This window comes from Daldinia loculata, assembly GCF_022478755.1.
Source record: "Daldinia loculata strain CBS 113971 unplaced genomic scaffold F4817scaffold_15, whole genome shotgun sequence".
NCBI classification, from domain to species: Eukaryota; Fungi; Ascomycota; class Sordariomycetes; order Xylariales; family Hypoxylaceae; genus Daldinia; species Daldinia loculata.
The window spans coordinates 193,236-219,273 of record NW_026054869.1 but is presented as its reverse complement, the minus strand read 5'-3'; the positions used below and the strand labels follow the sequence as shown (position 1 = coordinate 219,273).

Below are 26,038 nucleotides of genomic sequence, written 5' to 3'. Positions count from 1 at the left end.
TGGCTTGCCCTTATCCCACCGCAATATTTTAGGTAAACATAGCTTTGAAAAGAAATGTAAAAAACGAGCATTTAAAAAGTTTTAACACTCATAGCTAGCTACGTTAGGTACTTGACCTACCTATATGAAGAGTAAGATGTCACTGACCTTCTTAGTAATAAGTGCGGTCATTTCCTTTATGAAGCCCTTATAAACTTGCATATCTTAAATAGAAATAGTATTATTTCAGATATTATAAGCGAAAGAGCTTAAAATATTCAGTCAACTTGCTAGGTAATGTTGTGTCTCTCGAGTAGATGTGATATATACTTGTACCTTCGAGTAAACATTCGCATCTTCACCTATAAACAGCCTCGGCACAACACCCCGCGATAGTGGGCCCCCACCTCCCGAGTCCATACCAACGTATTCCGTACCTATTTCCTCACCCCCACGTAACCAAACCCTACCCCATCCATCATCACCACCACCACACCACCACACCACCCCCATCGCACATATGTATGGGTAACTATTTCATCTATCCCCAAGTGCCGGCATGGCATATATTAAGCGTATAGCTATGTTCCAATTTGATTTCGACGGGCGGGAAATGCCCTAAAATAAACAACAGCCTAAAGATAGGATAGGTACAATACCTCCTACGAAGGGAATCGCTAAGCGAAGGGAGCCTCAAAAACGGGGAGAAGCCTGAGCCGCACGAAAATGCGCCGGAACACTTTTCACTGGTCGGAAAGAGGAGCCCAACGACAACTCCATCTCCCCTATTCAATTGTTCCTCTCGACTTAATTAAACTTGTCAAATCTTTTCCCTTTTTCTTCTTTCACCATTACCATTACACAGAATGGACCGAATCGTTACGCTTTTCGTACGTCAAATATATCAACGTTGAACAAAACCGAACGCGTAGAAGAATTTTTTTTTGATTGATCGTCACACAATATATTTTTCCCGTACTGATTTGACCGACGAAGCGCGAAAATAATAATCGTCGTGCGCGATTCCATGCCTTCGTCTACCCTTACTTGATACATTTGACACGCAAATCATCATCATCATCAATCCTATCCTGCGAGGACAAACCAACTATGGCTTCTGTAGGACGAGTTACCCCTCTGATCCGATTTTTATCTTCGTGGGATTGAAAGGGTGCCTCTATTATTGGAAGAACAAAATCCCCGCCCAACTCCCTGGGAAAAAAAAAAGTTCACTGTCTATGTCCTTTTGTCCCGAATATACCCTCTAAAATCCCGCTGGAAGATGAATTTTGAGCGTGGTTTCACCTCTTTAAGTAAGAGTGTAACCGCCGTCGACGCGGACGTCGGCGCCGGTCACGTATGCGCTGGCATCCGACAGCAGGAATGCGACGGGGCCCATAAGATCGACGGGTTGGCCCATCTTACCCTGAGGGATAAGAGAGGTCCATTGCTTCTTGAGGTCTGGCTTGTCGTCAAGGATCTTCTCGGTACTATTTGCGGGTTTTTGTTAGCCGCTGTTATGCGCGATTTGCAAGAATCAAATGATGGACGGCGTTACTTACAGAGCAGTCAGCATATAACCGGGGGAAATACAGTTTACACGGATGCCGGCGTGGGCCCACTCGACGGCAAGTGAAGCGGCCAAATGCCGGACGGCGGCCTTGGCGCTGTTGTACGGACTAAAAAAAAAATCAAACTCGGTTAGTCTCGACCGTTAAACCAATGCAACGATTGGATAGCGGAGTAACTTACGCCTGGGGCTGCGGCACGTTCACGATGGCACCGGACATGCTTCCGATGAAAACCATGCTTCCCGGGCTCTTGCGCTCCATCAGGTGCTTGGCAACGGTGATAGCGAAGAGATATGTGCCATCTACGTTGACGCTCCACAGCTTGCGCATGCGGTCAATAGGGTAGTCGACAGCGTTGTAGTTCTCGGTGAAACCGGCGCTGGTGACAAGGTGGTCGATCTTTCCGTGCTCCTTGATGACCTCGTCAATACACTTCTGAACCGAGTCTGCATCCGATACATCGGCGTAATGAGCGGTGACCTTGGGCACTCTGGTGGCGCCAGGGTTCTCCTTGCGGAACACGTCAACCAGCTCGATAGCTTGGCGTTCGGCTTCTTCCTCTGTTTAGTTGGGGATGAATTGTCAGCAATCATTTCGCTCCGTTACAGCTCACCGCAGATCTGCAGAGGTATGTGGGAATCGGAGAAGGAAGTGGAGCGCAGAGCGCAGAGCACGAGTCAGGGGGGCGATGGGAAGGCAAAACAAAGCAGAGTCGAAACGAAAATGTGAATTGGGGGGTTTGAGAATGGCTGAAGAGCGTGAAAGGAATAGTAAAAGGAGCAAACTCACTGTTCATATCGACGATTGCCAAGTTAGCACCGCTAATAACCATGCCTTGACCCATGACAAGTCCGAGGCCACGAGCGCCACCAGTAACTACACCGACCTTACCCTCGAGCGAGAAGGAGGCGAGGGTTCGCTTCATGTGGAAACCGCCACGGCCTTGGACGGGGGTAGAGGAGGGGAGAGCATCTTCCTCTGGGTACTCGACGGTGATGCTGTCGTCTGTACGGGCGAATGCACCGGGAGTAGGCGTAGAACCCTTCTTGTCCTTGTTGTTTGCGTTGTTGAGAGGATTGTTGTTGTTGTGGATGTAAGCTGCGCCAGCAGGAAGGGTTGATCGAGGAGCAGCAGCTCTGGCAGAAGCACCGACAGCTCGTGCCGACGCGCGGAGAAGGTTTCGTGACAACATTGTGTGTGATGTGTGAGATGTTTAGGTGGATGGATAAAGAGATATTTATGGGGTCGACAAAAAAAATAAGCTTGTCGATATGATAGCAGGATGTATGGATACAAAGTAGGGGGGAGAATGAGAGAGAATAAGAGAATGTTGTTTATGCGTCGACGTTATTAGGCGTGGATGTGAATTGAGTTGCCTGGGGAGTAAAACTGAGCTTCAGTTTGCACGGGTTGACGAATGGATTAGACTGTGTCGGGAAAATGACGTATGTGGGTTTCTACTGCCAAATGGAGCTCTATACCGCTTTTGGGTGTAAGGAGAATCAATGTTTTGGAAGCAATTCACTTTGCAATTGGGAATCGCCTTGGGTTTTTAAGAGGAGGATGTGAGAGATAAAAGGAGGGAGAAGTTCAGACCGACAGGAAAAATATTGGTAAAGAGCCTGGGAACACACGAGAGTGGGAAAAACTAAACCACCGCTCAGGAGGTCAGGGGACCAGAAAACTCACGATCTTCCTTGGACGCTCACTAACAATTTTTTTATTTTTTTTTCTTGGGCTTCTTCGTCTTCTCCAGCCTTTGACGATCTATACCCCACTGGCTATTAGCACATGCGGTACCTATCTTATAGCGTAGTACTACGTACCTCTTATATTCTATAGGGTACACGCTATATGTAGGTACTACCTAATGCAACTGTGTACCTAGCAGCTAGGTATGTACATATATAGGTCCAAGCTTCCCCCTAGCACCCCTCTCTTTCCCCCCCCTCGGTTCCCCCTAATGGAGGGTTGGAGGGGTAGTACGATTAAGCTTAGGTGACTTTCAGGTGGTTTAGGTGGAGACTAGCCTCTGTAAGGCCCATTCTAGACTTGTCAAGACTGACGAGTTAGTCTGGCTAGAGCCTAGACCAGGTCCTTCCACGTTCCTTCATAGCTCTATCTGGTTATCTGGTGATATGAGCTGCTGAAAGGTTGTCTGCCCATTCGTATTATGCAGAGGGCTACGTACATCCCGCATCATGTGTACTGTACCTAATGTATGTGCGTAAAATGGTAATGTACCTAGTGTTATGTACATACCTATTATGTCCATCCAAACATTAGGTATCCATAGGTACATCCATGTAGGTACCTAGACAAGTACTGCGTATACCGAAGCACGAAAGAAAACTCCAAACAATCGGAAACAACGACGAGTACTTAAGCTCTTGCTAGGATACCGCAGAAGTGCGGCCCCGCAAATACCCAGAACTCGAAGCCAAGCGAGCAAAGCTAAAGCAGTACACTAAATTGCAACCCACATCAGTGGGAGGACGCCCCCGGGAATGGGTAGCCAACAGGAATACCCGCCTACGCCGAACACGTAGCGAAAAAAAAAAAAGAAGACATGGAGCTAAAAGGGGATAATTCGAGTACCGACTTCCGGTGAGCGATATCGAAATGCACCTGCAGCCGCTTTTTCTAATTGTACGCTATCATTGCACGACATCCTCCCCATCGGAAGCCGGAACCATGTCCATGTTCGTGGGATTTGCTGTCGCTAACTCGCTACTCGCCACTCGCTACTCGCTACTTTCTTTACCTTTACACTTATCCTACCCTATGACCTCTCCTTTCAATTTTTTCTTTCTTTTCCTTACCTTATGATTGTGGGAAGTCTCCGTCTCGTCAGTCTTGCCATTATCACCGCAACAGGCTTTTTTACCCTTATCGATTGTAGATCCGAGTCTTGTTCGAGTTTAGTTTCTGAGCCTCCCGAACTTCTAACAGCGCATCCAAAATGCACAATGATAACACGGTTTTCTTTGACCTTATGTACTGATTCATTCGTCGCGTGTCATTTTGAATTTGTTCTTTGTTGAGTAATGTCACCCTGACTCGGATTATATTACTCAGCCCATCCCAGTGGTATTTTCGGTTCATAGTACATAGAGCCGCACTCCTCCGTCTCCGATGTTCCGAGGTCACGATGGTTGCAAATATTGTTCCCATAGCCCCATAGCCCCACGCCCAGCAATGGGTCTTTTTTCTCTTATTGTTAGTACATCATGTACCACCCACGCATACAAATCTAGCGCGGGGGTTGAGGCCTACCCCGGCCTAAGGTAAGCTTGGTCTCACGATAGCTTCCAAATTTCCCCAGTGCCCGCAAACAGATTGCGCCAAATAAATTATTACGTTTCATTTCTCTTTTCTCTTTATTCCCCTGCGGGGATAGAGGGCTAACCATGTATGTTAAACGAGTCTTGCATTACATTATTTGATAAGACATATATTGATTCCCACCCCCCTTCGTTTTCATTGCGCGTTTCGCGTTCTCTAGCCTGACTGCGCATTTCTGCAAGTAGTTCCCAGTGGATGCCAGTATCACATACTCGACTTTGAAAAATGATAAAAAATCCCGCGAAGAGTATCGCCCCCACTAGAAACGCGTGATTTCCGAAGAGACTCCGCATATGCGTGTACGCCCCCTATCTTATACAAAAGAAACAAAATCATTCGCCCTATTAGTATCGTGGGCTGGGTAGGTCTACCTGCAAGCTTATGCCAATCGCACGGGTAACGGGTATCAACTTGGAAATTATTTATGCCGTCTCAATGTGCTCCCGAGCCCTTTGCCCTTTTCCTAAACTCCCGCGGTCTTGGTGAACAAATAGAAAGTCGCGATTCGTAATGATAGCCGGCGCACCGTAACGACGCGGTTCGGCGTCCTCCTTTCACTAACACCCTACGTTGCTTCTTCTCGGTAGTAAACGCTTTCTAATCGTTTAGACCGAACATCCGGCGCAGTGCACCGAACTTCTTTTTCTTCTTATGTTCTACACCGTCAACAATCACCTCATCTCGTTCGTTCTGATATACTGTGGGAAGTCCTAGGCTCGTGCTTCGTCTGTCATTCAGTTCGGGCCTCTGACCGGCGCCCCCCGTGCCACTTCCACCGAGTAGATTGCCGGCCGAGCTTGGTCGTTTTATACCCTCGTTCCCAGATGGCTCGCCTAAGGGCCAGCTGTCGTTTCTTTTCACGGAAGATCGCTTCTGGAGCCTTAGACCGGAAGAGTTGTCGCTTCGAAGGTCTCTTAATTGCTCACTACTTCGCTCCAACCTAGTATCACGCCTAGCTGCGCTCTCCACAAGCCCGGAGCGTTGAATTTTACCTGCGGGATCGGCTCTCTTGTTGCGTCTCAATATCCCCATCAGGGAGCTTCGCCTTTCCCTATTTGGTGTAGTAGGGGTCGATACGGAAGTATCAAACCCGCCACGACCGGATCGTGATCGCGTCAGTATCGCAGTCCCCAGAGCTTCGGAATTTGAACGGGCTAAACCTGCACCGCCGATGGGGGCTTTCCTTCGCAGGCTCTGCATAGGACTGGGCATCTCATCATCACTGTCGGGTAACGCCGGTGAATCCTCGTCTACTTCTGGCACAGGCGTGGATTTCCGAAAGCCAGCTGCGCCAGTAGCAGATCCTCTAAGAGTTCCCCTTGATAGAGGCCCTGCCTGTGCTGAAGTACTGGGACGAACACTTTCTTCGTCACTAGAATCGTCAAAGCGGCTGCGGAAGCCGGCAATTTCACCTTCGTCTTCGTCGCTTGAGTCGCCGAGGCGACTGGATCTCTTGGAACGCTTTGTTGTAGGATTCTTATTCGACCGACCAAACGAGGGGAAATGGATAGATGGGAGGATCCTTTCTTGACTTGACACACTACTAGATCGTAGGGTGCGCCGCATCGTAGGGGCTGGTGCTCCACTCGTAGCATTAGTAGCTAAACTTTGCCGGAATGAAGAGCCGGTTGGCGAGAGCGATCGTAGGCTGAACCGTCCGGAGCTTCTAGTTATGTCTTGAGTTGGATTGGCAGATGATGGGCGCATGGAACTGCGGAGGCTGAATCCGCTGTTACGGGCGGCGCGGTTACGCTTAAAGCTGCTGTCGCTAGCATCAGACCCGCGGCGTTGTAAATGAGGTTTATCACTAGGAAAAGAGCTGCTTGCTCTTTTAGTAGGTAATTTTTGAGTAGGTTGTTGTGCCTGTTGTTGAATTGGCTTTGTAGAGACGGGAGTGGATTCCCCATTCTGCATGGCCTGGCGAGAAGGTTGGTTGGCTTGTCCTCCCCCAGTATGAGACCTCATTGTTTTTCGCATGCCATCTGAAGCCTGTCCGGGCTTTTCTCTACGCAGGGACATGCGCATCCGCGATGATGTCGCTGGTTGATGAGGGGGTTCTTGGGTAGCTTTGGACTTAGACTTGACTGCAGAAACTTTTGCGGAGTTGGTAGATAAGACATCTTCAGGCTGTGTCGACGTTCTAAGCCGCGCTTCAGTTGCTGTTCGCTGTTGAGTAGTTGCCTTCTGAACACTATTCTTTCGAATAGGGCGTTCAACCTCGTCCTCGTCCCCTTCAGCTCCGGCCTCTTCCATAGCCTCCCGCTCAAGCTGAAGCCTCTTCTCGGCTGTTAAACTACGCCAAAAGGCTTTTGCCTGTTCCCAATCATCTTGATGTCGTACCGGTTCCAAGATATTGGCAGCGGCTCCAAGCTGCTTATCGGTTGGGAGTTGATATTTCTCATGAGGCCCTTGTGGAGCATCACCGGGTAACTCTGACAATTGGGATGGGGCGATTCTGTCGATAGGCTTCTCGACAACAGCATTCAAAGACAAGAAACCATCTCCCTCGGCATTCCAGGGATCTTCGTATGCATCACTGTATATACTTGCAGAGTCGTCTGTAGACTCATTATCCACTACGTCTAATAGAGCTGTTGTAGCGAGTGTAGTTTGAGGGAGTACTCCAGGTTGGATAGAGTGTACCATTGTTTTTGGCTCGAAGATAGGGGAGGGGGAAGCATCGCCATTGGCATTGCTATTAATACTCTGCGACGAAGGCTGAATATCACGTGTTTTGTCTGATCCATCATCTGGGAACCCGCCTGGGACGTCGAAGAAGGGTTCTTCTAGAACGCTTGCGGCGGATGTACCTCGCTCCGGAACTTTTGGACTGGGTTGTATTATAGCAATTTCGGGAATATCATGCGGCGGAAGTTGAATTGCATTTGGTACAACTGCCTCTGATTTGACAAACTTTTTCTCAAGAATGGTTGAGTTGTTTTGAGAATTATCTTGGGTATCTGGTTGGGTAATCTGTGTGTTAGGAAAATCCTCTGTATCACTCGCCCCTCCGATGCTATTGAGGAGTTCATCGTCGGAATCGGAGCTCTTGATGCTGTCTGAGATATAACCACTTCCTTCCACCGAGGTCACAACGGGTGGCAATGGTTCCCTAAACCTTGAGATATTTGGTGCGTTTCGTGGGGTTTGTTCTCGAACAAAAATTGAACCTATAACCTGATCGCTTGACTGCCCTAACGGCAGCTCATCAGGAGTCCCAGAGTTACTAGGCGCGTTTGGGGCGGATGAGCGCAAATCAGATGAATGGGCCAACTCTTGTGGGCGTACAAGAGGTCGTTCTTCGGGTTCCCTTGGCTTTCTTTCCCTAATACTTCCAAAGCTTGGCAACGCAGGCCGAGGTTTCATAATTTCGTCGTCCTCGAGAGCAAAGTCTTTCCTCTTACTTCGCCCGATATTACTGTACCAAGGCCGCTTAGTTTGCTGTGGACTTGGTGGGCCCGACTCGTCTGTATCTCCTGCAGATTCACCAACCACTGTAGCCATAGTTCGGTCATCAAAACTAACGCGGACCGACTTTTTACGAGGTGTTGTAGTCTCCTCTTGTAGTGGAGACACGTCGCGAGATCTTGAAATTTCTGAGCCTTTTTCCGATGGAGACACTTCTCTCGACGTTGAACTAGTACGTTTGAGAGCTGACTTAATAGGCGACGCCGATCTTGGCAAAGGGATGTGCCGTACTGCGAGATTATCTGATGGAGTTATTGAGAAATGAGCTTGTCGAGCTGGGCTGTTTGAGTTCGATCGTCGTGCATAACTTTCTTTACTAGAAAGCTCTACAACTGGTTTGTTTTTCGCGGATAGAGACTTATTTTCTGGCGCACCATCGATAGGGGAGTCGGCTTGTTCTATAAATCTGTCATTTTGACTTTGTCTAACAATTACTCGAGCTGATTCACTTGAAAGCGGTGGGCCTTGAGGTCTCTCAAAAATCGACTGTCTCGTCGGTACTGCGTCTAGCGCTTCGAGTACCTTTCGAGATGGCTGATTCGTAGCATCGTCTTCGTCAGAGACATCCTCGGGCTCATCTGGAACATCTGGTTTTGTCACTAAATTTGGTGAGATTCGACCCGGATAGTTAGATGCTGTCTGGAGGAGAGACGGGCTCTCGATCCTCGGCACGTGTGCACCTTGTAATCTTGATGACTGGTTATTGTTATCTAGCCCCTCCTGATGCCGTACCGGTCCTGGTGTTGTAGCAATAGCCTTGATTGTGGGATCCCCCAATGTCCGCGACTCCTCTGCTTTTGGCGGTGTCTCGACGATTGGTGCCTCTCGCTTTGGCGGATCGCGTTCACTCGCGTCTATGTCAATGGCAGTTCCTCTTGTCCTTATGCCTGTCGCTTTCTCGAGGTAGTTGCTTTCTCTCTGAGTCCCGTTATATTTCTTCTTTTTCGACTGCTTCTCTCCCGTTTCCTTGATGTAGGAGTCATTATCTATCGTGGGCCTTGGAATCATTCTCCTAGAATTTGGGTCGTATACCATCGGTAGATCGGACTTCCCGCTTGTAATCGAGGATATAGAAGCTCTATTCGACCTAGGTGGCGAAGCGGGCCTGCGAGGTAGTGGATTTGCAAATTGTGGCACCTGCGTGTAGGTAGGAGATGCAGGTGGTGACTGGGCTCGAAAAACAGTCGGGTATGAAAAGTTTACTGAAGAACTCCTGCTATCTGGTCTCTGCGATGAAGTAGGGATATTCTGAGGTTTTAACGGTTCGGGTTTGCGTGTCTTCATCGGCAGATCAGATGTCCTTACGTTACTTGGGTCGCCTGATGGTTCGGTATACCATGAAGACTGTCCTGGCTTCATTTTTTGCGATGCGGTCTTAAAATTCTGCATTCCCACACTTGTGGAAGCTTGGCGTAACACCTTTTTATGATCTGGGGGTATTTGAGGCACCGGTGGGCGTTCGTCGGTCGTTTGTATCGAGCCAGCTCGATGCGGCGAAGGACTTCGAAATGTACGCTCTGCCATACTGCTTGAGCTACTCGTTCTTTTAAGCTCCGCTGGGCGCGAACCATGGACAGCTGCGGCGGCACTTCCTGCTGAAGATATCGAGGTACTTCGACGTATCGTCCTTTTTGTTTGAACTTCACCTACGTTTGTAGGCGTATGAGGACGTGCTCGGAGCGCGGCAGCCGCAGCAGCCGACGAGAGCGACCTGCTGGGTTTGTGGTTTGAGGCAGACATGAAGGCGGATGCGGCGGCTGATGCTGCGTTTGGGTCCGCGGTTCTGGAGTTCACAGGCTGTGGAATTTCGGAATAGCTATTAGCATATGCGATGTATAATCAAGTGGAAATAAAAAACGATGATATGTCGTCGTCATGATGAGTGAATCGTCCCATCCAACCTAATGGGGAAACCCCCTTCATATCAACCAACCACGAAGCGACCCGAGAGACATCTACACTAGCGCCCTCAGGGGATAAAGAAGCACGGGTCGTGCAATATTGTAATTGATATTTGGCGCCCTAAGACAATGGAATGCGACGACTCGAGATGAACTAGAGACAGGCCGATGAGGTACTTACAGGGTTTGGCGGCCGATGCCTTCGCGACGAGCCGAACATCTTGACTGAGCGACCCGCAGGCTCGAGGCCTGGTCTGAATCGACTATAATAAAGGCTGCATGGGAATACAATTATTAACTAATGCGTAGATAGATCTGATCTGTGTGAGGCCGCGATCATAAATTTCAAAATCTCAAACCGGCTTTGTGTTGAAAGAAACGCGGGAAGTAAGCGAAACTTGAAATGGATTTTCCCGGCGCGTTGGAACAAAAAAGACTTTGGGAAGCTCTCAGGAACGGGAATCCTAGGAAGTCGAGGTATGATGATGACACAAAGGGAAAGGGCACCCTAAGCCACACTAACAAACTACCTAAGTAGTGGACACTATGCGCTATCCACTTAGCTGGTTCAACTTAAGACGGAATAGGTACAGTACCGTCATTCTAATATCTACGTGGGGTTACTGCTGCTTCCCACGCATCAAACTCCACTCTGGCACTTACATACATGTATCTAGACTGCCAGATTACCTTAACCTACATGTAGCTATATATGTATTGCGGCAATAACACTTTAATAGAGAGGATCTGGATGCATACATACAACCGGACTCGTGGCTAATACTGGAGCCCTCAAGACCCCTTAAAAAAAGACTCAACTTAATACCCATCTTACCATTGGCCTCAACAGCCAGCGAATCAAAACTTTATTTTAAACATGGGGCCACGTCTTTTTTGACACTACTGGTTCTACGTGAACAATTCTCAAATTATATACCTGGGTAACTTTTATATTAATTGGCATAAAATAGTCCAATAGAAATCTCTGCAGGTACACGATATACATGTATATCTAAGTACCTTTCTAGGCTTCTATATTCCTCAACGTTCAAGTTATTACTATGTAGTTAGTTAACTACAGTAAACTTAGGTACTTTTTCAATGCGCGTTACCGCAAGTACAAATGTGGATGGCGGGTCCTAGTCTTTTAATCCGACTTTAAATGACGTCATTTGACTAACTAACGCAGACGTACCCTAGGTACATACATATACTACTAATACCCATACGGAATATTGATGTAGGCATTTTAGAAATGCTTAAGGTTATTAGCCATGGTTTAGCGTTGCCTTCTCAATGGGGGGGCTACATTCTTTATATTTAAATATTCGTTGAATTGATTTACTACTAAAAGATGCCACAGTTAAGAGTAGACATCAATAGATCGGACTATACGTATATTTATGTAGGTACAGAGCCATGTCACACAGGTGACGTTACCAAGCGTCAGACAGATATAGTACCTAGTGATAGAGCCCAATAGATGTGAAATGGGAGCATCGCACACGTGCTCCACTACGTTTGGCCCCCTTTAATTCATCTTGCCCTTTAGGTAGACTATTACCCAAGTTTGTTTAATATTAATGGGTAGACAAAAGATCTATGGCATTGGAACTACAGAAGCCAAGCATATTGCATATGCCCATGAAGCAAGAGCACAGAGTGAACTAAAAATAAGCCAATGCATGTGATCGATAGTCTCTTATGATCTATCTGGTCTATACGCCCCGAGGCATTTCTAATGACAGCGCTTAAAAGGGGTACTAATCATAGCACGATACGTGCATTTTTGATGATCTAGAGATATTGACAATGATTCTCGGCTGTAGACGCCACCCTCGTGGATGCTCGCTTGGTCTAGCTCATAAGAATGATTTACCCTCCGCTGCGTGGCTACTATTCTTCCGGGGTTGGAAAAGGTGAATTGAAGCGCTACGACGAGACTTCACGGTTGATAGATGGCCTTGGGTTGCGAGAAACATACGAGTCGAACAATATTAAGGCGAGAAACGACACTTGGGATTCAAACTCCGGGCAGATGACGTATCTAGGCTGGTGCTCCTAGAGAACTGATGCGAAAGAAGTGTTTCGAAAATGCGATAGGAGTTGAGAAGGCGACCGTGACACACGCTATCAATGCTGGGATACCGAATAGTCCAACCAATCGAAGACAAGAGTCGGACACTTGTCACTGGCTCACGTAGAAGCCTTGAAGACTACTATCCACTCCTCCACCACCCTTATTACCGCGTGCTCGTGGATGACTAGGCATATCTACTTCCAGTCCCTCTTCTTCGTAGTGATCCTCAAAATCATAACCGTTTTCTTGATCTTCTTCGTGGATTTGACCTTGGTGCAGACCCCGATCTTCATCATGATCATTTAGATGAGGTCGAGGAGGAGGAGCGTGTCCAGCCGTAGACGCGAGGTTGCGATCAGGGGCATTGGAGTTATTCTTCGCTGGCGTTTTGCCTGCCTTCTTGCCTTTGCGCGACTTCATTTTCGCCTTCTCCAATAACCTACGCCGCTCTGCTTCTTCACGGCGTCGTCGGCGGTCTTTGATCTCGTATTGCCGAATCAAGGCTTCAGGTGGACGGCCAAAGATCCGTTCGTACTCGCAGAATTCGCATATCCAAATATCCTCTGGAGCCGGTGGGTGGTGGAAATTCTGGAATTCTGTTTCTTTACGGCGTTGTTTGGCCGCCTGCAAGAGGGAGTTGCCGCGACGCTTCGATTTCTTCGGTGGCACATTACCCTGGGCTGCTCCTTTGCCTGCTTCGTTGGTTGCTGCGTTGATTCCTCCCTGCATGCTTCCTGGCCTGTTCGGGGGCGGGCCTGATCCATTTTGAGATCTAGCACCAAGACCATTGTACGAGTCTCGAGAGTCCGAATGAGACTGGTTCATATGGTTTGAGGGCCCCATATTTGACGGCGCCGGATCAGAGCCAGGCCAAGAAACAGGGTTTTGGGAATCAAACGTGAAGGTAAACTGTGCTGATGAGGTTGGACTAGACTTCGTAGATGTTTCTTGGTGTAAAAGACTGATATTTTCTTGGCCTTGGGGTACCTGAAGCTTCTCTGCACTGGCGATAGCACTGGAGATAATCCCGGAATTCTCGCCTATAACGAAGCAAGATATGTTAGTGATTAATTGCTTTTGAATAGTATCATGTTGTTGCCTAGAGATTGCTGCCAAAAAGAAAAAGAAAAAGAAAAAGGATGTGGACGTTTCGCTAGAGGGAGATAATCAAAGGTGAAGAAATTCAACGAAACGAGGCTTACCTGCAGGCGGCGATGAATATTGTACACCACCTGGTCTGAGTTTATTAGGGGTCCGGTTTCCCCAGTTGCCATTCGGGTCTGACAGGGTTCTTAATGGGCTCCTACCATTGCGTACCCGGCCGTACCTACCTCTGCCGGGGCCGGAAATTCCTTGCCCGCCCGTTGCAAGACCACCAGATTGATAATAAGCTGCAGAAGCTGATCCAGAAATATCTAAAGATCCTTCGTTGCCTGTTGCTACGGGCGATGATACTCCTAGCGCTCCAAGATCATTCAACACGTGCGTCCCATTCAAAATCGTCTCACCAGCAGTTGGAATTTTCCTCTTCTTCTTATTGTTAGTATTCTCAAAGGAATCGTAACCGTCTGCGGAGGACGCAGTAGAAGGCGGTGGCTGCGGATTTGGTTGTCGAGATTGACCCTGTCGTAGAGGGGCACGAGTCGCATGTCCTGGCGAATCGTGGAGGGGTCGTGATACGAAAGCTCTCCGAGCTTGTCCAATTAGTGAATGACCGTCGTTTTCGTTACCTAGGCCGTTTCTACGGAGACCAGCTTCTTGCCCTAATTCAGCTGCATTCTCTCGATGTGCTACACTTAGAGGCTCGGCGCCTAACGACGCCAAATCTTCCTTGGCATTATATGGATAGACAAACAGGGGCGCTGAAGTTTGAGGCGCGGGGGGGTATTGAATGCTATCAGCGACATCTGGAGAAAGTCGTTCACGTAGTCGACGTTTCGGAAGAGGTCGAATAGGCCGGTCAGGAAATAGTGAGGAAGACTCGGGAGACATATTCTCTGAAGGCCCTGCTCCGCGAGCAAATCGCGAGAGTGTTAGCCAAACGGCCTTCAACGGGGATACAACGCAGAAACACATGGTAGTAAAAGAAACTTAAGAGTCGTCCTTGACGGTCATATGTTGAATGCGACGCGGAGTTTGTTAGAGGCTCGGTTCGCTGAGATATGGGTCTCTAGCCATTCCCCCGACAGCGACGCAGAAGTGTGACGCGGAAGAGCAGGTGGCAATTTTCGAGACCATATCAACATGCCCAGCCAGTTTTCAGGCGGACAAGCGTGTCGGCTCTAGCAATCATCTCCTTTCTATGGCGGATGTCCCTCACCGGGGAAACGACGTACCCATTACATCCCGCTATTACAATTGTAGCACCGACAGCCCAGCTGTCTCCTCCAATATATTCCTACTCTGCTCAACTCGTCCACTTAGAGCAAGAGAAGAGGGTTCGCGCGGTAAGCTATCGTACAGCGATCGAGACAGGTTCAAAGACGGCGGATACACAATTTCGTGGTTGCGTTCGTTGCAGCGACCTTCTCCTTTTTCTATATATTTATGGTAAGATTAATACCGGACCTCTAAGTAAATGGTAGGCAATTCTATCGGAGCCAGCTGCTAGACCCTAGCCAGAAAGTGCCACTGAGCCTCTAGCAAGCGTCCCGCTGCTTTTGGAAAGCAGAAGATCCCGGATGGGCTTTTTTGTACATACAGAAATGACAGTCCGCGGAAGCTGGTCGAGGTGGTGGGCTTAGATGACCAATACAACCTAAGACGAGTCTCCGTGGTGTTCCGTATTCAAGAAGGTCCCCCTTTTGGCGGGGAAGATTGATAGAATGGATTTACGATAAGGACCGATTCGTACAAGCTAAGTAGAAATCTCGATGCCGTGACAATGGTATGCAAAGACGTTGCAGAAGCAAGAGCAAAAAGATGTTTGTTCGTTGTTGGGATTTTGGTATGAGGAAGAATCAGGTGGGAGTTCCTAATAAGTTTCGGCAACGTTGAGTAAGGTGGCAGGTACCTACAAGGTAAGGAGATCAGTTGTGCTGGCGATATGTAATTGACTGAGCGATGGCTGCCCACACTGTCACACGAAAGGGTTTAGGGATCGATGTACTGTACGAAATACACGAAATACGTAGGTACAAGGGCCAATCAACCCTGAAATTACCCCATTAGTAATCTTAGTGAACTTTATGTAAATGAGTTCGAACTGAAGTGCGGTTGGGTAGGTATTGGAAGTCAGATTGGTCGGAACACAGGTACTTAAGGTACATAATGAATGGTAGGTACTTTGCAATTGCTAAATTCATATACTGTGTTCCATCCCGTCCCGATAGGTACAGGCAAGACAGCCCGCTACACCAGGAACATCAGGTAAAGTGACGTCCATTATCCCCCTCCTATCGTTTTCCCCATCTCCAATCAACGCTACCTAATCGCATTCTTCTAGCATCGAAACCCAAAAGCCAAAATGCATCCAACATAAACTTATCGAGGTATCTCCCAATACCAATATTAGATATAGGTATGCATACGTATCTTACAACCTATCTCATATTTCAGTAGGCACAGAGCGCACCAATGTGAACAATGCATCGCCACGACCAAAACGTACCTAGGTAACCAGCTAACATAGGTAGGTAACTTATCTTCCTCCGGCGTATGAGATGAGGTAAATCTCCCACCTTCGTGTATGCGTATGGGCGTATGGGAATATCGACACATGCATGCATATCTAATGCTAATCGGGCAAAATACGGTGTGAACAGTAACATGTGAGTACGGTGCCCCGCGCTCACCTGTACAGTTACCACCAATGAATTGGACGGACCGATGGAAGGCCGACGAGAAAGAGGGCCCGGATCAATTGGGGATCCAAGCTAAGAACTTAACCCGAAAAAGAAAAAAAAGAAAGAAAAAACCTTACCATCCACAGCACCTGAGGAGCTGCCGGGTCCCCTGCTGGATGGTCGCTAAGTCGCTAAGTCGCTTGGTCGCGCGAGTCTGCCCGCGCCCGAGCGAGGGCCAGCTAGGAACAATACCTAATACAATGTTGCTCTACCTACTACCTACTACCTACCTCCTCCAAAAAAGTGACCCTCTTGTTCGCCTTAACCAACACACATTCCTCCCCCTCTATTACTCTTACCTTTGCAAACTGACGCAGTTTTTTACGAATATCGAATTTAGTCATGATAGACCTGACGGTATATTTGCAAGGTCCTTATCCTGTTTCCTCTGACTTCGCGTAGCCAGAATTCCTTCAAGAGCTCCTTCGCGGTCGCCCTGGAGCAACTCTTGTCTCCTCACCTTCTTCCAACCACATCCAGTCTTTGTCGCGACCCAATCACCTATAATCTCACTTATTCCTTGCTCAGACCTAAAGAGAATACTTCCCAATTCCATTCTCTACTTAGATCGCCGTCGCGTTTAACCCATTTCCCACATTAAGCCCCCCGATCTCAATCCGACCTGTCGCCCAGTCGCCCACACTCCACGCCCACAAGCTATGGCCGGTACTTCTCCGACTAGACGCTCTTCTCGTGCGCGAACAACCCAATCACAATCACATAATAGCTCGAGTGCGTCCAGTGCATCTGGCCGTGTCGAGCGAAGCACGAGAGCCTTCACTAAAACTGGTTCACCCCAAAAGTCGACTGGTAGTGGATCTTTATCTTCAGAACCCCCCGAGGATTCAACAATTATAACGAACGACGACCCCATCCTCCGTCGGCGGAGTACGCGCGGGAAAGAAGACGACCGAGAAAAGCAATCCAAGATAGAATTATCCGATATGGCATCTGCTGGCGACGAGGTTCAAGAGGATGACGAGGCCGTACGTTGCATCTGCGGTCATGATGAATACCCAGGGCCACCGCCCTTCGACGAGAACTCGAAGCATGATCCAAGAGACACAATTGACCATGACCGCATTTTCGCTATCGAAGTTACGGACGACATGGCTGGCTTTTATGTACAATGCGAGTTCTGCAATACATGGCAGCATGGTGCTTGTGTCGGTTTTGCCGAAGAGTCCAATCTCGAAGATGTCCAGTACTTTTGCGAAAGATGCCGAAAAGATTTACATAAGATATTTACAGCAAGCAATGGGTGAGTCTCATCATCAAATCCTGGAAGCAAATTGAGGACAGTCGCATTGGGTGACCCTTCAGCTGCGGCGGAGTGCTGACGGTCGCGCCTCTGCCGATCTTGGTCTCTCCAACTCCCTTTTCCCCTTCCAAGATTGACTTCCCTGTCACCAATCCATTACAATCGTCATATTAACATTATGGCACCTAGGCAAAAATACTCGATATTTCTTCCCATCCACCGACCCTCACGAGCTGTTTCACGAGCCACCTCCACAGCTAAAGATGGTGCGCTTTCCCCTAAAAGCAATCCAACCAAAAACTCACGCTCCTCAGCAGCTGCGCATACATCGAAGCGGCGTTCTACTATGAACAGTCGAGATGCTGCTTACGATGAAGAGGAGCAACTACGCCGAGCAATTGAAGCAAGCAAGGAAGATGCGATTCCCGAAACCACAGAACCTCCGTCAAGACGTCCCAAGCGAAGTAGAGATGATAGTGAAGAGTACGTCCCTGAAATATTAACAAGGCTTGGTGCTTCGGCTAACAAGTCCATAGGAAGGTCGAGGGTATTAAACGACAGCGAACAACTTCCAAATCTCCTTCCCCAAAAATTGAAAGGCTTCAATCCGCCCCCCCTGAAGAGTCGGAGGATGAACTAGCAATCCGAAACGGTTCGTCAAAAAAGTCTCGGAACGCAGCAAGGAATCAGCGCGAAAAGGCCGAAAGAGACGAACGCCGTGAAGAGCAAGAGCGGAGACGAGTCGAGGCCGCCAATAAGCGAAAAGGCCGAGCTGAACGTCGGCGAGCTGATGGTAACATTCCAACGGCAGTATTAAAGGCGTGACTAGCTAACCCAAACCTAGACTCCGACCCCTCGGAAGAAATGCCTCTGGCAGTTCGCGCAGCAGTAAATAGGGCAACAGAATCCGCGCAACCTCCAGATCCTCCGATTTCATCACAGCCCCCTCCCGATACGCCTCCTGCGGTCCCGGTTCCCACAAATTCCCATAAGAAAAAGGCAACCAACCAGAAAAAGAAAGGCAGGAATCAATATACTAAAGACCGCGATAATCGTGATCATGACGAATCACCGGCGAGGTCGGTGTCGCGCGATATTACAAGAAATGCCGACGAGAACGGCACATCACATACAAAATCGAATCACGAGCCTGCCGGCAAGCAGGGCAAATCAAAGGGGGGCATGAATTCGAGGATTACTATGACAGATATGAAGAGGCGCGCCAATAACATTTTAGAATACATCACAAGAACGCAGGTCGAGCTCGCAAGCGAGCCGTTATCAGACTCGGGAGCTGGTACACAACAGAACAGTGCGAGCAACGGATCCGTCACCACAATACCTTCAATTAAGGTGAACGGCGACAGCAGAAAACACGAAAATGTCGGTATAACTACGAACGGGTCGGTAGCCAATGGAGTCAACCATGGTCTCTCCTCGCTAAAGGAATTCAAGGATATGTCTTGTATCGAGATGATGGACATATTGACACGGGATTTGGTCAAGTGGCAGCAAGAGTTTACGCCCTAAAGTTATTGACGGCTTCATTTAACAGTCAACTTGGCGTTCAAGGGTTAGCTTCCAGGTACATTAGGTAGGCTTATATCTGCATTGCTCGGCGTTGTTTTGCGCAAATGGGAAACCAAGGCGTTCTTTTCAGAGGGTTAAAAGGAGGTTTATCAATGGTGTTCTACTTCTACTTTTCTAGCTGTACTATCAAAACTTCAAATGGGTTGATCGGGAGAGTCGGGGGCTCTGAGGAACTTGGGACAAGGTCTCAGGACACGGAGCACCTGTTCGTGGAGAGGCTTTTTTTGCTATTTTACAGGCGCGGTGTTGTATCTACAATATACCCCCTCTGATACCTTGCTATATTTCAATAGCGTTTCCTTACTGTAGAACTTTAGGTACATTATGTACAATGACGATACGGATTACCAATATACTGGCGTAGACGCCTAGGCTCCATATGTCGTCTTCGACTAATACATGTGTTTTATAATTTGCCTTCAAATAGGTATATATATATAGTTCATGTCTCATCCGAATCGTCAACTTCCCTCCGCAGCTTGCCTCTTGGCGGTATTCCTCACCTTCCGCGCCTCCTTTTCCCTCTTCCTAGCCTGGTTCATACTCAAATGCTGCTCACCACCAGCCAGCGCCTTCGCCCTCAAAGCAGCCAAGGTCTCCTCGCTAACGTCGTCGAGCCCAAAGCGGCCCAGATTACCCTTGCGCCACTGCTGTACGATCCAGTCCGCAGCTTGTTCTTGACTCGGCACGCCGCCCTTCAGCAGCTTACCCGTGCGCACGGCGATATTGTCAAGAAACTCGCGGATATCGTTAGTCGGCGCGCTGAGCTCGCCGTACATTTCCGGGTCCCGCAGGTTCAGCCGGAACAGCAGGTAATCGGCGACAGTCTCGGCAGGGACTAGGCCGTCCTTGACGCAGCCGACTAGCGATAGCTTGAGCATGGCCTCGACGTCGGTGACGTAGGGGACAAAGACACCCGGGGTATCGACCACAAAGACGCCGCCTTCTAGCCCCGCGGCGGTGTCCTCGGCAATCACACGGACGGGTGTGCTGAGCTTGCGCGTGATGCCGGGTTGCGCGCCTGTTCGCGCCGCTTTCGGGAGCTGCATACCTTCAGCGCGCAGCGCGTTGAGCAGCGAAGACTTGCCCGCGTTCGGCATGCCGACGACGAGCGCGCGCAAGCCCGTCAGGGAGTCTGACGCCACGGCGCGCTCTTTAACCGCGTCTATCAACTTTTTAATCGATCGCGGGCTGCCCGCATCTGTGAACACTACCTCCGTCCCTCCATATCCGCCCTCTCCTTCTTCCGCGACGATCCCAAGCGAGCCGGAGTGGAATTTCGTCAGTAATTCTTTCTGCTTGTCGATCCAGCGGTTCGCGGAAGCAGGCGCGCACAAATCAGCCTTGGTGTACACGACAATGCGGTCGCGGCCGGCGAGCGCGGACTCGAGGAGCGGGTTCGTCGAGGTGAGGGGCACGCGGCTGTCGCGGCACTCTAGGATCAGGTTGATGTTGGAGAGAACCTTGCGCATGGAGGTAAGCGCGCCGGCGTGGTGGCCTAGGAAATACGAGCGCGTAATAGAGGGCGAGACCTCGAAAACGGCGCGCGGGACGAATCCACCGACGGCTTTCAGGGGCGCTGCCATTATGGAGGTATGTACCTAGGTAATTTACGGCGGCTTAAGAGATGAATATACCCCAAACCCAATTCTCATCGTGCGATCGCGCCTATCGGCGTGTGCCAGGATTATGCGGAGTAGTTATGCGCCATTGAGTTTGCCGTCCGCGACGGTTGAATATTGGAGAAATTTGGGTTTAGAGATGAATTAAGCCGATTAAGTTTTATCGCGATATGATATGGGAAAAACTCTGTCAGCCTCGTAGTGGGGCTACGAGGTCCAGGGACCGGAGGGGCCATGACGTAAATAAGGTACCTAGGTTGAATTGAGGGTCCTCGGAGGAGGTGGAGACGACCAATGATGCAGAGCTGTGGCGCTTTGCGGCTGAAGGCCCACTTGATCTGCACCATGGATTGCATAAGTGCATCACCTCCTGACCGCAACAACACCTTTCTACTAAAGTACAATACATAGGAGGTAGTTATCGGCTCTTACGAACTCACTCCTCGAGGTATATTTAATACCAATTTTATATCATCCAAGAGACTTTGAAACCCAGCGGTCACGAGACCTCCTTCCAGCAGAAACGAGTAGAATACAGTAAGCCAGAATAGCTATGATGGGTCTATCTAACCCACATCGTAGCTTAAAGGCAGTAGACGTTCCTACATTGGTCAATCCAGAGAACGGTCTCCATCTTCTCTCTCCCTGGGTAAGCAGCCCCTCTTCCTATAATAAGACATAGATGTATTGATGATCAACCAATAAAAATCCTTCTTAGTATATACATAGGCTAAGTTATTTTTCGTAAGTGCCTGTGGTCGCCCCAGTCTATAATATTGGAGCCTATACGGATTTCTATCCGTGCTGTTGACAAGTCTTGCCAGTTTAGTCTAACAAGTAAGTAACTAGGATCCGAACTAAACCAGGACGTTGAATTACCGGCAGACATCTGCCAAATCTAGCTTACAAGCTGATATGAAGTTTATAGAAGCTTGGAATTTTTATTTTATTCAAAAATCTATTGTTAACACGAAGAGAACTTACACATTTCACGACTCTCCTCGTTTACTACAACAAATATAATAGTTTCAGTAACGACCACGGAGCATGAGAAGTAAGACTCATAAGAAAAGAGATATACTTCTCCATTAATATAGATTCGTAAGCAGGCATCTCGAAGACGACTCTACGAAAGATGCTACTATTATATGCGGCGACCGTACCTGGAAGGTCTAGAAGCAAATCTTCGCTAGTCGCTCTGAATGCTTCAAGAAAGCCTTCTATGGCAAATTTTCCGTAAGTGATTTCATACAGGCTATAGCCCCTATTAGATCGGTATATAATATACTTGTTTTCATGGATAGGAAGCAAAGAGTAACGTAGTAACTACTCACGAACAAATTCCTTCCTATGTGAATGGGGTCATTACCTGGATCTATAGGCAAGGTATGGCTAATTGCCATAAACATAACATTAACGTAAAAGCCAACTATCACCACCAGATATCAAGGCAGTCCTCTATATCCCAGCTGTAATCAACGACGCCACGAACCTCTTCCGCGTAGCCAATTACTTCTGCCCGGACGACCTACAAGCACAAATCAAGAACCGTATCCAGCAAGCCCTGCAAGAGAAACTCGAATACACAATCCGGTACCTAATCTTAGGCAAGGAGCACACTAGAAGTCCTAATATAACCCGCATGCAGTTCAGCCACTTCATGAAAGGCGTCGCAATAGCGTATGACTTAGACAACGCCTGGGCTAAATCCGTCTTCGTCGACTTCGTAGCCAAGACGCGATTTTGGATCTTCTGCGACGACACCTTCAGATCCATGTGCATGGAAACACCGGAGTTCTACTACACTCTTGCTGATCGGTTCGTCGAGGTTGCGACTCAGCCTTTCTGGTCTGCTCAACCACCTACGGATTGCTACTTCTGCACACGGTTGGATTCAGATGATCAGGAAATCTATTGGACAAGGACCATAATCAGATGGAAGAGGCTTTTTGCAGTGTGTAGCTTTTGTGCGTCTGTTGGGAAGTTAGAGAGTCCTGAGGATTGATAGTGGCACTCTATCTAACATCTACATCAGCTATAGCTAAGAAACTAACCTGCTTAGACTATTAATTGACATTAACCAGTGCCATAGAAGTGGTCAGGCGCGGGGACTGGGCATTAGGTATATCAAGGTCCAAGGAAGTGCCCCTGAATCCCCAATGAGACTAGTAAATGCCATTAGTTTGATAAATATCGATGATAACTACCTCTATTTCAATCGGAATCTAATAACTAGGCCAATATTATATGTATGCTCAAGCTTGAAATATAGATCATCGGGATTAAATAAAGCATAGTTTGATCTTAATGCCCAAATCAGCGGAATTAATGTGTGCCCCCTATCAGCCAACTACAGACAACATTACTACATATTACATCATCTCACACATTTTTCTATTTCGAATTAAAAATCAATAACAGTGTTTCTGTGTGAATACAGTTCTAGACAACACTTCTATCAAGAAACCCAACAAAAATCCAAGCCGAGGAGATCCTCCCGCACTGTGTTAAACCAGGTATAAAACGCCACCAGCGCCAATGCCCTTCCAAGTGAATACCTCCCATGCGCATAGGATGTGTCCATCGCTAAATTGCAGACGCGCTCAAACAAAAGACTAAGAAGGCCCAAAACTTGTATACAGCTTCGAGAAAGATCAGAACTATTCACCGATTCCCTTAACCGCATCGACTAGTCCGTCAAACTTATCCTTCACCCAGTCCCAGGCATTCTCCCACCAGGCGGAGTCGTCACCCTCGTCCTTGTTATCTGGAGGATTTTGCTCCTGCGGTTTATCACCAACGGGTTCGGGTATGGGATCCACACCGACCGTCGCAGAGGGCTGAGCAACCTCGGAGCTAGTTTCTACAGGGAGAATAGACATTGCCTCCGTCGCGACATCTACGGTAGAAGTTGTCTCGGCAGTAGAAGCCGTCTCGGGCTTAACAGGATCAGCTGGCTCCTCGAGGACCGTCTCCGGGTCATGAAGACCGACGATCTTCAGGGGTAGATGCAGTGTCCCGTTATTCGGCATGGCCTGCATACCGATGGAGTCGCAGAGGATATTGTACACGTTAATATTTTCTGCACGTAATTAGTATCCAATTAAACTAAAATAAGGAAAGGGGTGACGTACGGAACACCTCCACCTTGCTGTGGGGTTGATGTGGGAAAGCAGGCCCACGGGCGACGAAAATGGCTCTCATCAGAGGATGCTCATGGTCGTAACCGTGTAGACCTTTGGGGTGGTAAACAAGATTCTTCGCTTTTGCTTCCTTAATGTCAAATTCCTCCCGCTTAACGATCGCCCACCCGGTCTTTGGGACGATCCACAGCGGTGCAATGCGGTCGTTGTTGCTAAAGTGATACCGCTCCGGCATGTTCTTATCTCTCAGGTACACATCGAAGTTAGGGTTGGATTTGGCCTTTTCGGCAGCTTGTTCGTACAGCAGCTGCAGGTCGTCTAGATTCTTGGGCCTAATGCCAACTAGGGGCCATCCGTCGAGGTGCTCGACTTTATCTAGGTCCACTAGATCCTCAATTTGTATCATCCGGCTAATATCCGTGGTAGCCATACCATGGTCGGAGACGATAATGACATTCACGATGTCAGTAAGATTTCTTGCCTCCAGCCCATGGAAGAGCTGATCAAGCATTGTATCAACTTCGTTGATAGTCGACCGTATCTCAGTACTGTTCGGGCCAAAGCGATGACCATCGGCATCAACGTTAGGAACATACGCGGCTATGATTTGCGGCCTTATGTCCGTGGGATCCGCATCTGGATTCTCCACGCCCGGCTTATCGAGAAACTCGAGGATTCGGTCGACCTTTTTAGGTAGTTTCTCTTTACCATTGTACTTGTCCAAAAAGCTCGGATCCTTGCCTAGGACGTGAGCTTCACTTCCCGGCCACATATGCACGGCGGTGCGAACACCCTGTTCCTCAGCAGTCACCCAAAAGGGTTCGCCGCCCCACCATTTGGCGTCAAGACTCCTATCAGGGTCTGTATAATAGAACTCGGATTCCAAGGCCGGATCCCAGAATGTGTTGCCGACTACACCATGGGATTCTGGGTATAAGCCAGTCGCAAGGGTGTAATGATTCTGTGAGCGTATTAGTCGATTAGTCAATGACCAAGGCTTGACTAGGGCGACTTACAGGGAATGTCACAGACGGGAACGACGGGGTCATATAGAGTGGCGACACGCCTTCTTTGATAAAAGCATTCAACCTTGGCGTCAGACCCCGAGTTAGAAAATCTGCCCTAAACCCATCCAAGCTGATAATGAGGGTAGTCGGTAAGAACAAAGCTGTACCATTGCTGACCAACTGAGGAGGAGGAGGAGTAGCTCCTTTCTTGCCCATAGAAAGCTTCCAAATAACGAGGGTCAGAAACGCGACACCAACTATGATAGTAGCATGTATGAGTAGCCATTTCTTCCACTTCCTCGTCTTTGCAGCCTTGGCGTCAGATCCTCCTATTAAGCGCTTGCGATCGAGTTCGTCGCTATCCTCTCGCTCACTACTATCGCCGGTAGAGCTCCCATCCTTAAGTCCCCCTTGCTCCATCTCATACATGAGTTGTCCATCCTCGCCATTGCGCGCTTCCTTGAGCAAGCGATGCTTCTTTTCCTTCCTTCGTGTTCGTCTGTTCTTCCTTTTCTCGTCGTGTAAATCTTCAACCGAACTCTCGTTATCATCTATCGCACTCGCCGATCGCGTATTGTTATAACTTCTCAGTAAGCGTATTGGGTTCGGTAGCGCAATATTACTGCCCCGTCTCTGAAGACTGCTCCCTCTCCTTTCCCGTTCCTTTCGGGCCCTCGAATCGATTATTAGCTTATCTAATTCTTCCTCCTCCATCAATACCATGCGATCGCGTGCGCGTAACTCCTTGCTATTTCGTGCAGCAGCTAGTATTTCGTCATCCTCGCTATCAGTATCCTGGTCGCTTCGACTGTGTAGCGATGAGGCATCATCGTCGTAGCGGCTGGGGGAAAGGAAAGATCCATCCCTCTCAACATCGGTAACGTTTAAAGGTTTGAGAGTCATTTTGGGCGAATACTTGCGCGCATATAAAACTGTTTCAACGCGTTCATGGCCAGTGGACAAGTTGTTGCGAAGCTGCCGAATTATTCTAAGGATGATTACAGAATACAGAATACAGAATCTGAGGTTGCAGCAGCCGCAGCAGCAACTTACGTACAGCGGTTACAGGGGATCAAGTCACTATCGATTTGGTCCGGTAATTAGATCGGGCCAATCAAATGCCCTGAGTTTACGAAGGGTTATTGTGTCGAATTTTTTTTCTATGGAAGCTCGTCCGGATTAGGAAATGGAAATTGCCTATTTGGGATTTGAAAATTACCGGAATA

At 48.5% G+C, this 26,038-nt stretch overlaps 7 protein-coding genes across 7 annotated transcripts; 2 read left to right on the top strand and 5 right to left on the bottom strand.

Annotated features, from left to right (window-relative positions):
• Nucleotides 1–1,288: 1,288 nt before the first annotated feature.
• On the bottom strand, nucleotides 1,289–2,742 carry F4817DRAFT_314427 (NAD(P)-binding protein; the record flags this gene model as incomplete). Its single annotated transcript, XM_049300398.1, has 4 exons — nucleotides 1,289–1,469; nucleotides 1,542–1,658; nucleotides 1,732–2,110; nucleotides 2,340–2,742. The coding sequence occupies 4 exons, from the start codon at nucleotides 2,740–2,742 to the stop codon at nucleotides 1,289–1,291; spliced, it is 1,080 nt and encodes a 359-aa protein (XP_049160527.1).
• A 2,598-nt stretch (nucleotides 2,743–5,340) lies between these two features.
• F4817DRAFT_54671 (uncharacterized protein) lies at nucleotides 5,341–10,446 on the bottom strand. The gene is made up of 2 exons (XM_049307623.1): nucleotide 10,446; nucleotides 5,341–10,264 (listed from the first exon to the last, which is right to left on the bottom strand). Exon 2 carries the CDS (start codon nucleotides 10,101–10,103, stop codon nucleotides 5,493–5,495), a length of 4,611 nt encoding a protein of 1,536 aa, XP_049160526.1. The 5' UTR covers nucleotides 10,104–10,264; nucleotide 10,446; the 3' UTR covers nucleotides 5,341–5,492.
• Nucleotides 10,447–11,793: 1,347 nt separating this feature from the next.
• F4817DRAFT_332923 (uncharacterized protein) lies at nucleotides 11,794–15,046 on the bottom strand. The gene is made up of 3 exons (XM_049302711.1): nucleotides 14,681–15,046; nucleotides 13,547–14,350; nucleotides 11,794–13,384 (listed from the first exon to the last, which is right to left on the bottom strand). Exons 1-3 carry the CDS (start codon nucleotides 14,682–14,684, stop codon nucleotides 12,453–12,455), a joined length of 1,740 nt encoding a protein of 579 aa, XP_049160525.1. The 5' UTR covers nucleotides 14,685–15,046; the 3' UTR covers nucleotides 11,794–12,452.
• Nucleotides 15,047–16,715: 1,669 nt separating this feature from the next.
• Nucleotides 16,716–19,241, top strand: F4817DRAFT_54398 (uncharacterized protein). The gene is made up of 5 exons (XM_049307621.1): nucleotides 16,716–17,450; nucleotides 17,640–17,716; nucleotides 17,768–17,933; nucleotides 17,987–18,243; nucleotides 18,295–19,241. Exons 1-5 carry the CDS (start codon nucleotides 16,849–16,851, stop codon nucleotides 18,978–18,980), a joined length of 1,788 nt encoding a protein of 595 aa, XP_049160524.1. The 5' UTR covers nucleotides 16,716–16,848; the 3' UTR covers nucleotides 18,981–19,241.
• On the bottom strand, nucleotides 19,242–20,978 carry F4817DRAFT_54553 (P-loop containing nucleoside triphosphate hydrolase protein). Its single transcript, XM_049307622.1, has one exon. It carries the CDS (start codon nucleotides 20,624–20,626, stop codon nucleotides 19,502–19,504), a length of 1,125 nt encoding a protein of 374 aa, XP_049160523.1. The 5' UTR covers nucleotides 20,627–20,978; the 3' UTR covers nucleotides 19,242–19,501.
• An 819-nt stretch (nucleotides 20,979–21,797) lies between these two features.
• F4817DRAFT_314422 (uncharacterized protein) lies at nucleotides 21,798–22,667 on the top strand (the record flags this gene model as incomplete). Its single annotated transcript, XM_049300397.1, has 2 exons — nucleotides 21,798–21,898; nucleotides 22,088–22,667. The coding sequence occupies 2 exons, from the start codon at nucleotides 21,798–21,800 to the stop codon at nucleotides 22,665–22,667; spliced, it is 681 nt and encodes a 226-aa protein (XP_049160522.1).
• A 248-nt stretch (nucleotides 22,668–22,915) lies between these two features.
• Nucleotides 22,916–25,838, bottom strand: F4817DRAFT_332907 (Phosphodiest-domain-containing protein). The gene is made up of 3 exons (XM_049302710.1): nucleotides 24,822–25,838; nucleotides 23,797–24,766; nucleotides 22,916–23,744 (listed from the first exon to the last, which is right to left on the bottom strand). The coding sequence occupies exons 1-3, from the start codon at nucleotides 25,713–25,715 to the stop codon at nucleotides 23,323–23,325; spliced, it is 2,286 nt and encodes a 761-aa protein (XP_049160521.1). The 5' UTR covers nucleotides 25,716–25,838; the 3' UTR covers nucleotides 22,916–23,322.
• Nucleotides 25,839–26,038: the final 200 nt, after the last annotated feature.

Bases quoted from the DNA above. Each gene is read 5' to 3' on its own strand.
- F4817DRAFT_332907 (XM_049302710.1), bottom strand. From the start codon at position 25,715: ATGACTCTCAAACCTTTAAACGTTACCGATGTTGAGAGGGATGGATCT. The intron at 24,767-24,821 runs GTAAGTCGCCCT...ATACGCTCACAG, and splicing joins TCCCGTCTGTGACATTCCCT to AATCATTACACCCTTGCGAC. The intron at 23,745-23,796 runs GTACGTCACCCC...AATTACGTGCAG, and splicing joins CAGCAAGGTGGAGGTGTTCC to AAAATATTAACGTGTACAAT.
- F4817DRAFT_54398 (XM_049307621.1), top strand. From the start codon at position 16,849: ATGGCCGGTACTTCTCCGACTAGACGCTCTTCTCGTGCGCGAACAACC. The intron at 17,451-17,639 runs GTGAGTCTCATC...TATGGCACCTAG, and splicing joins ATATTTACAGCAAGCAATGG to GCAAAAATACTCGATATTTC. The intron at 17,934-17,986 runs GTACGTCCCTGA...ACAAGTCCATAG, and splicing joins AGTAGAGATGATAGTGAAGA to GAAGGTCGAGGGTATTAAAC.
- F4817DRAFT_332923 (XM_049302711.1), bottom strand. The intron at 13,385-13,546 runs GTAAGCCTCGTT...GCTTCGTTATAG, and splicing joins ATATTCATCGCCGCCTGCAG to GCGAGAATTCCGGGATTATC.
- F4817DRAFT_54553 (XM_049307622.1), bottom strand. From the start codon at position 20,626: ATGGCAGCGCCCCTGAAAGCCGTCGGTGGATTCGTCCCGCGCGCCGTT.
- F4817DRAFT_54671 (XM_049307623.1), bottom strand. From the start codon at position 10,103: ATGTCTGCCTCAAACCACAAACCCAGCAGGTCGCTCTCGTCGGCTGCT.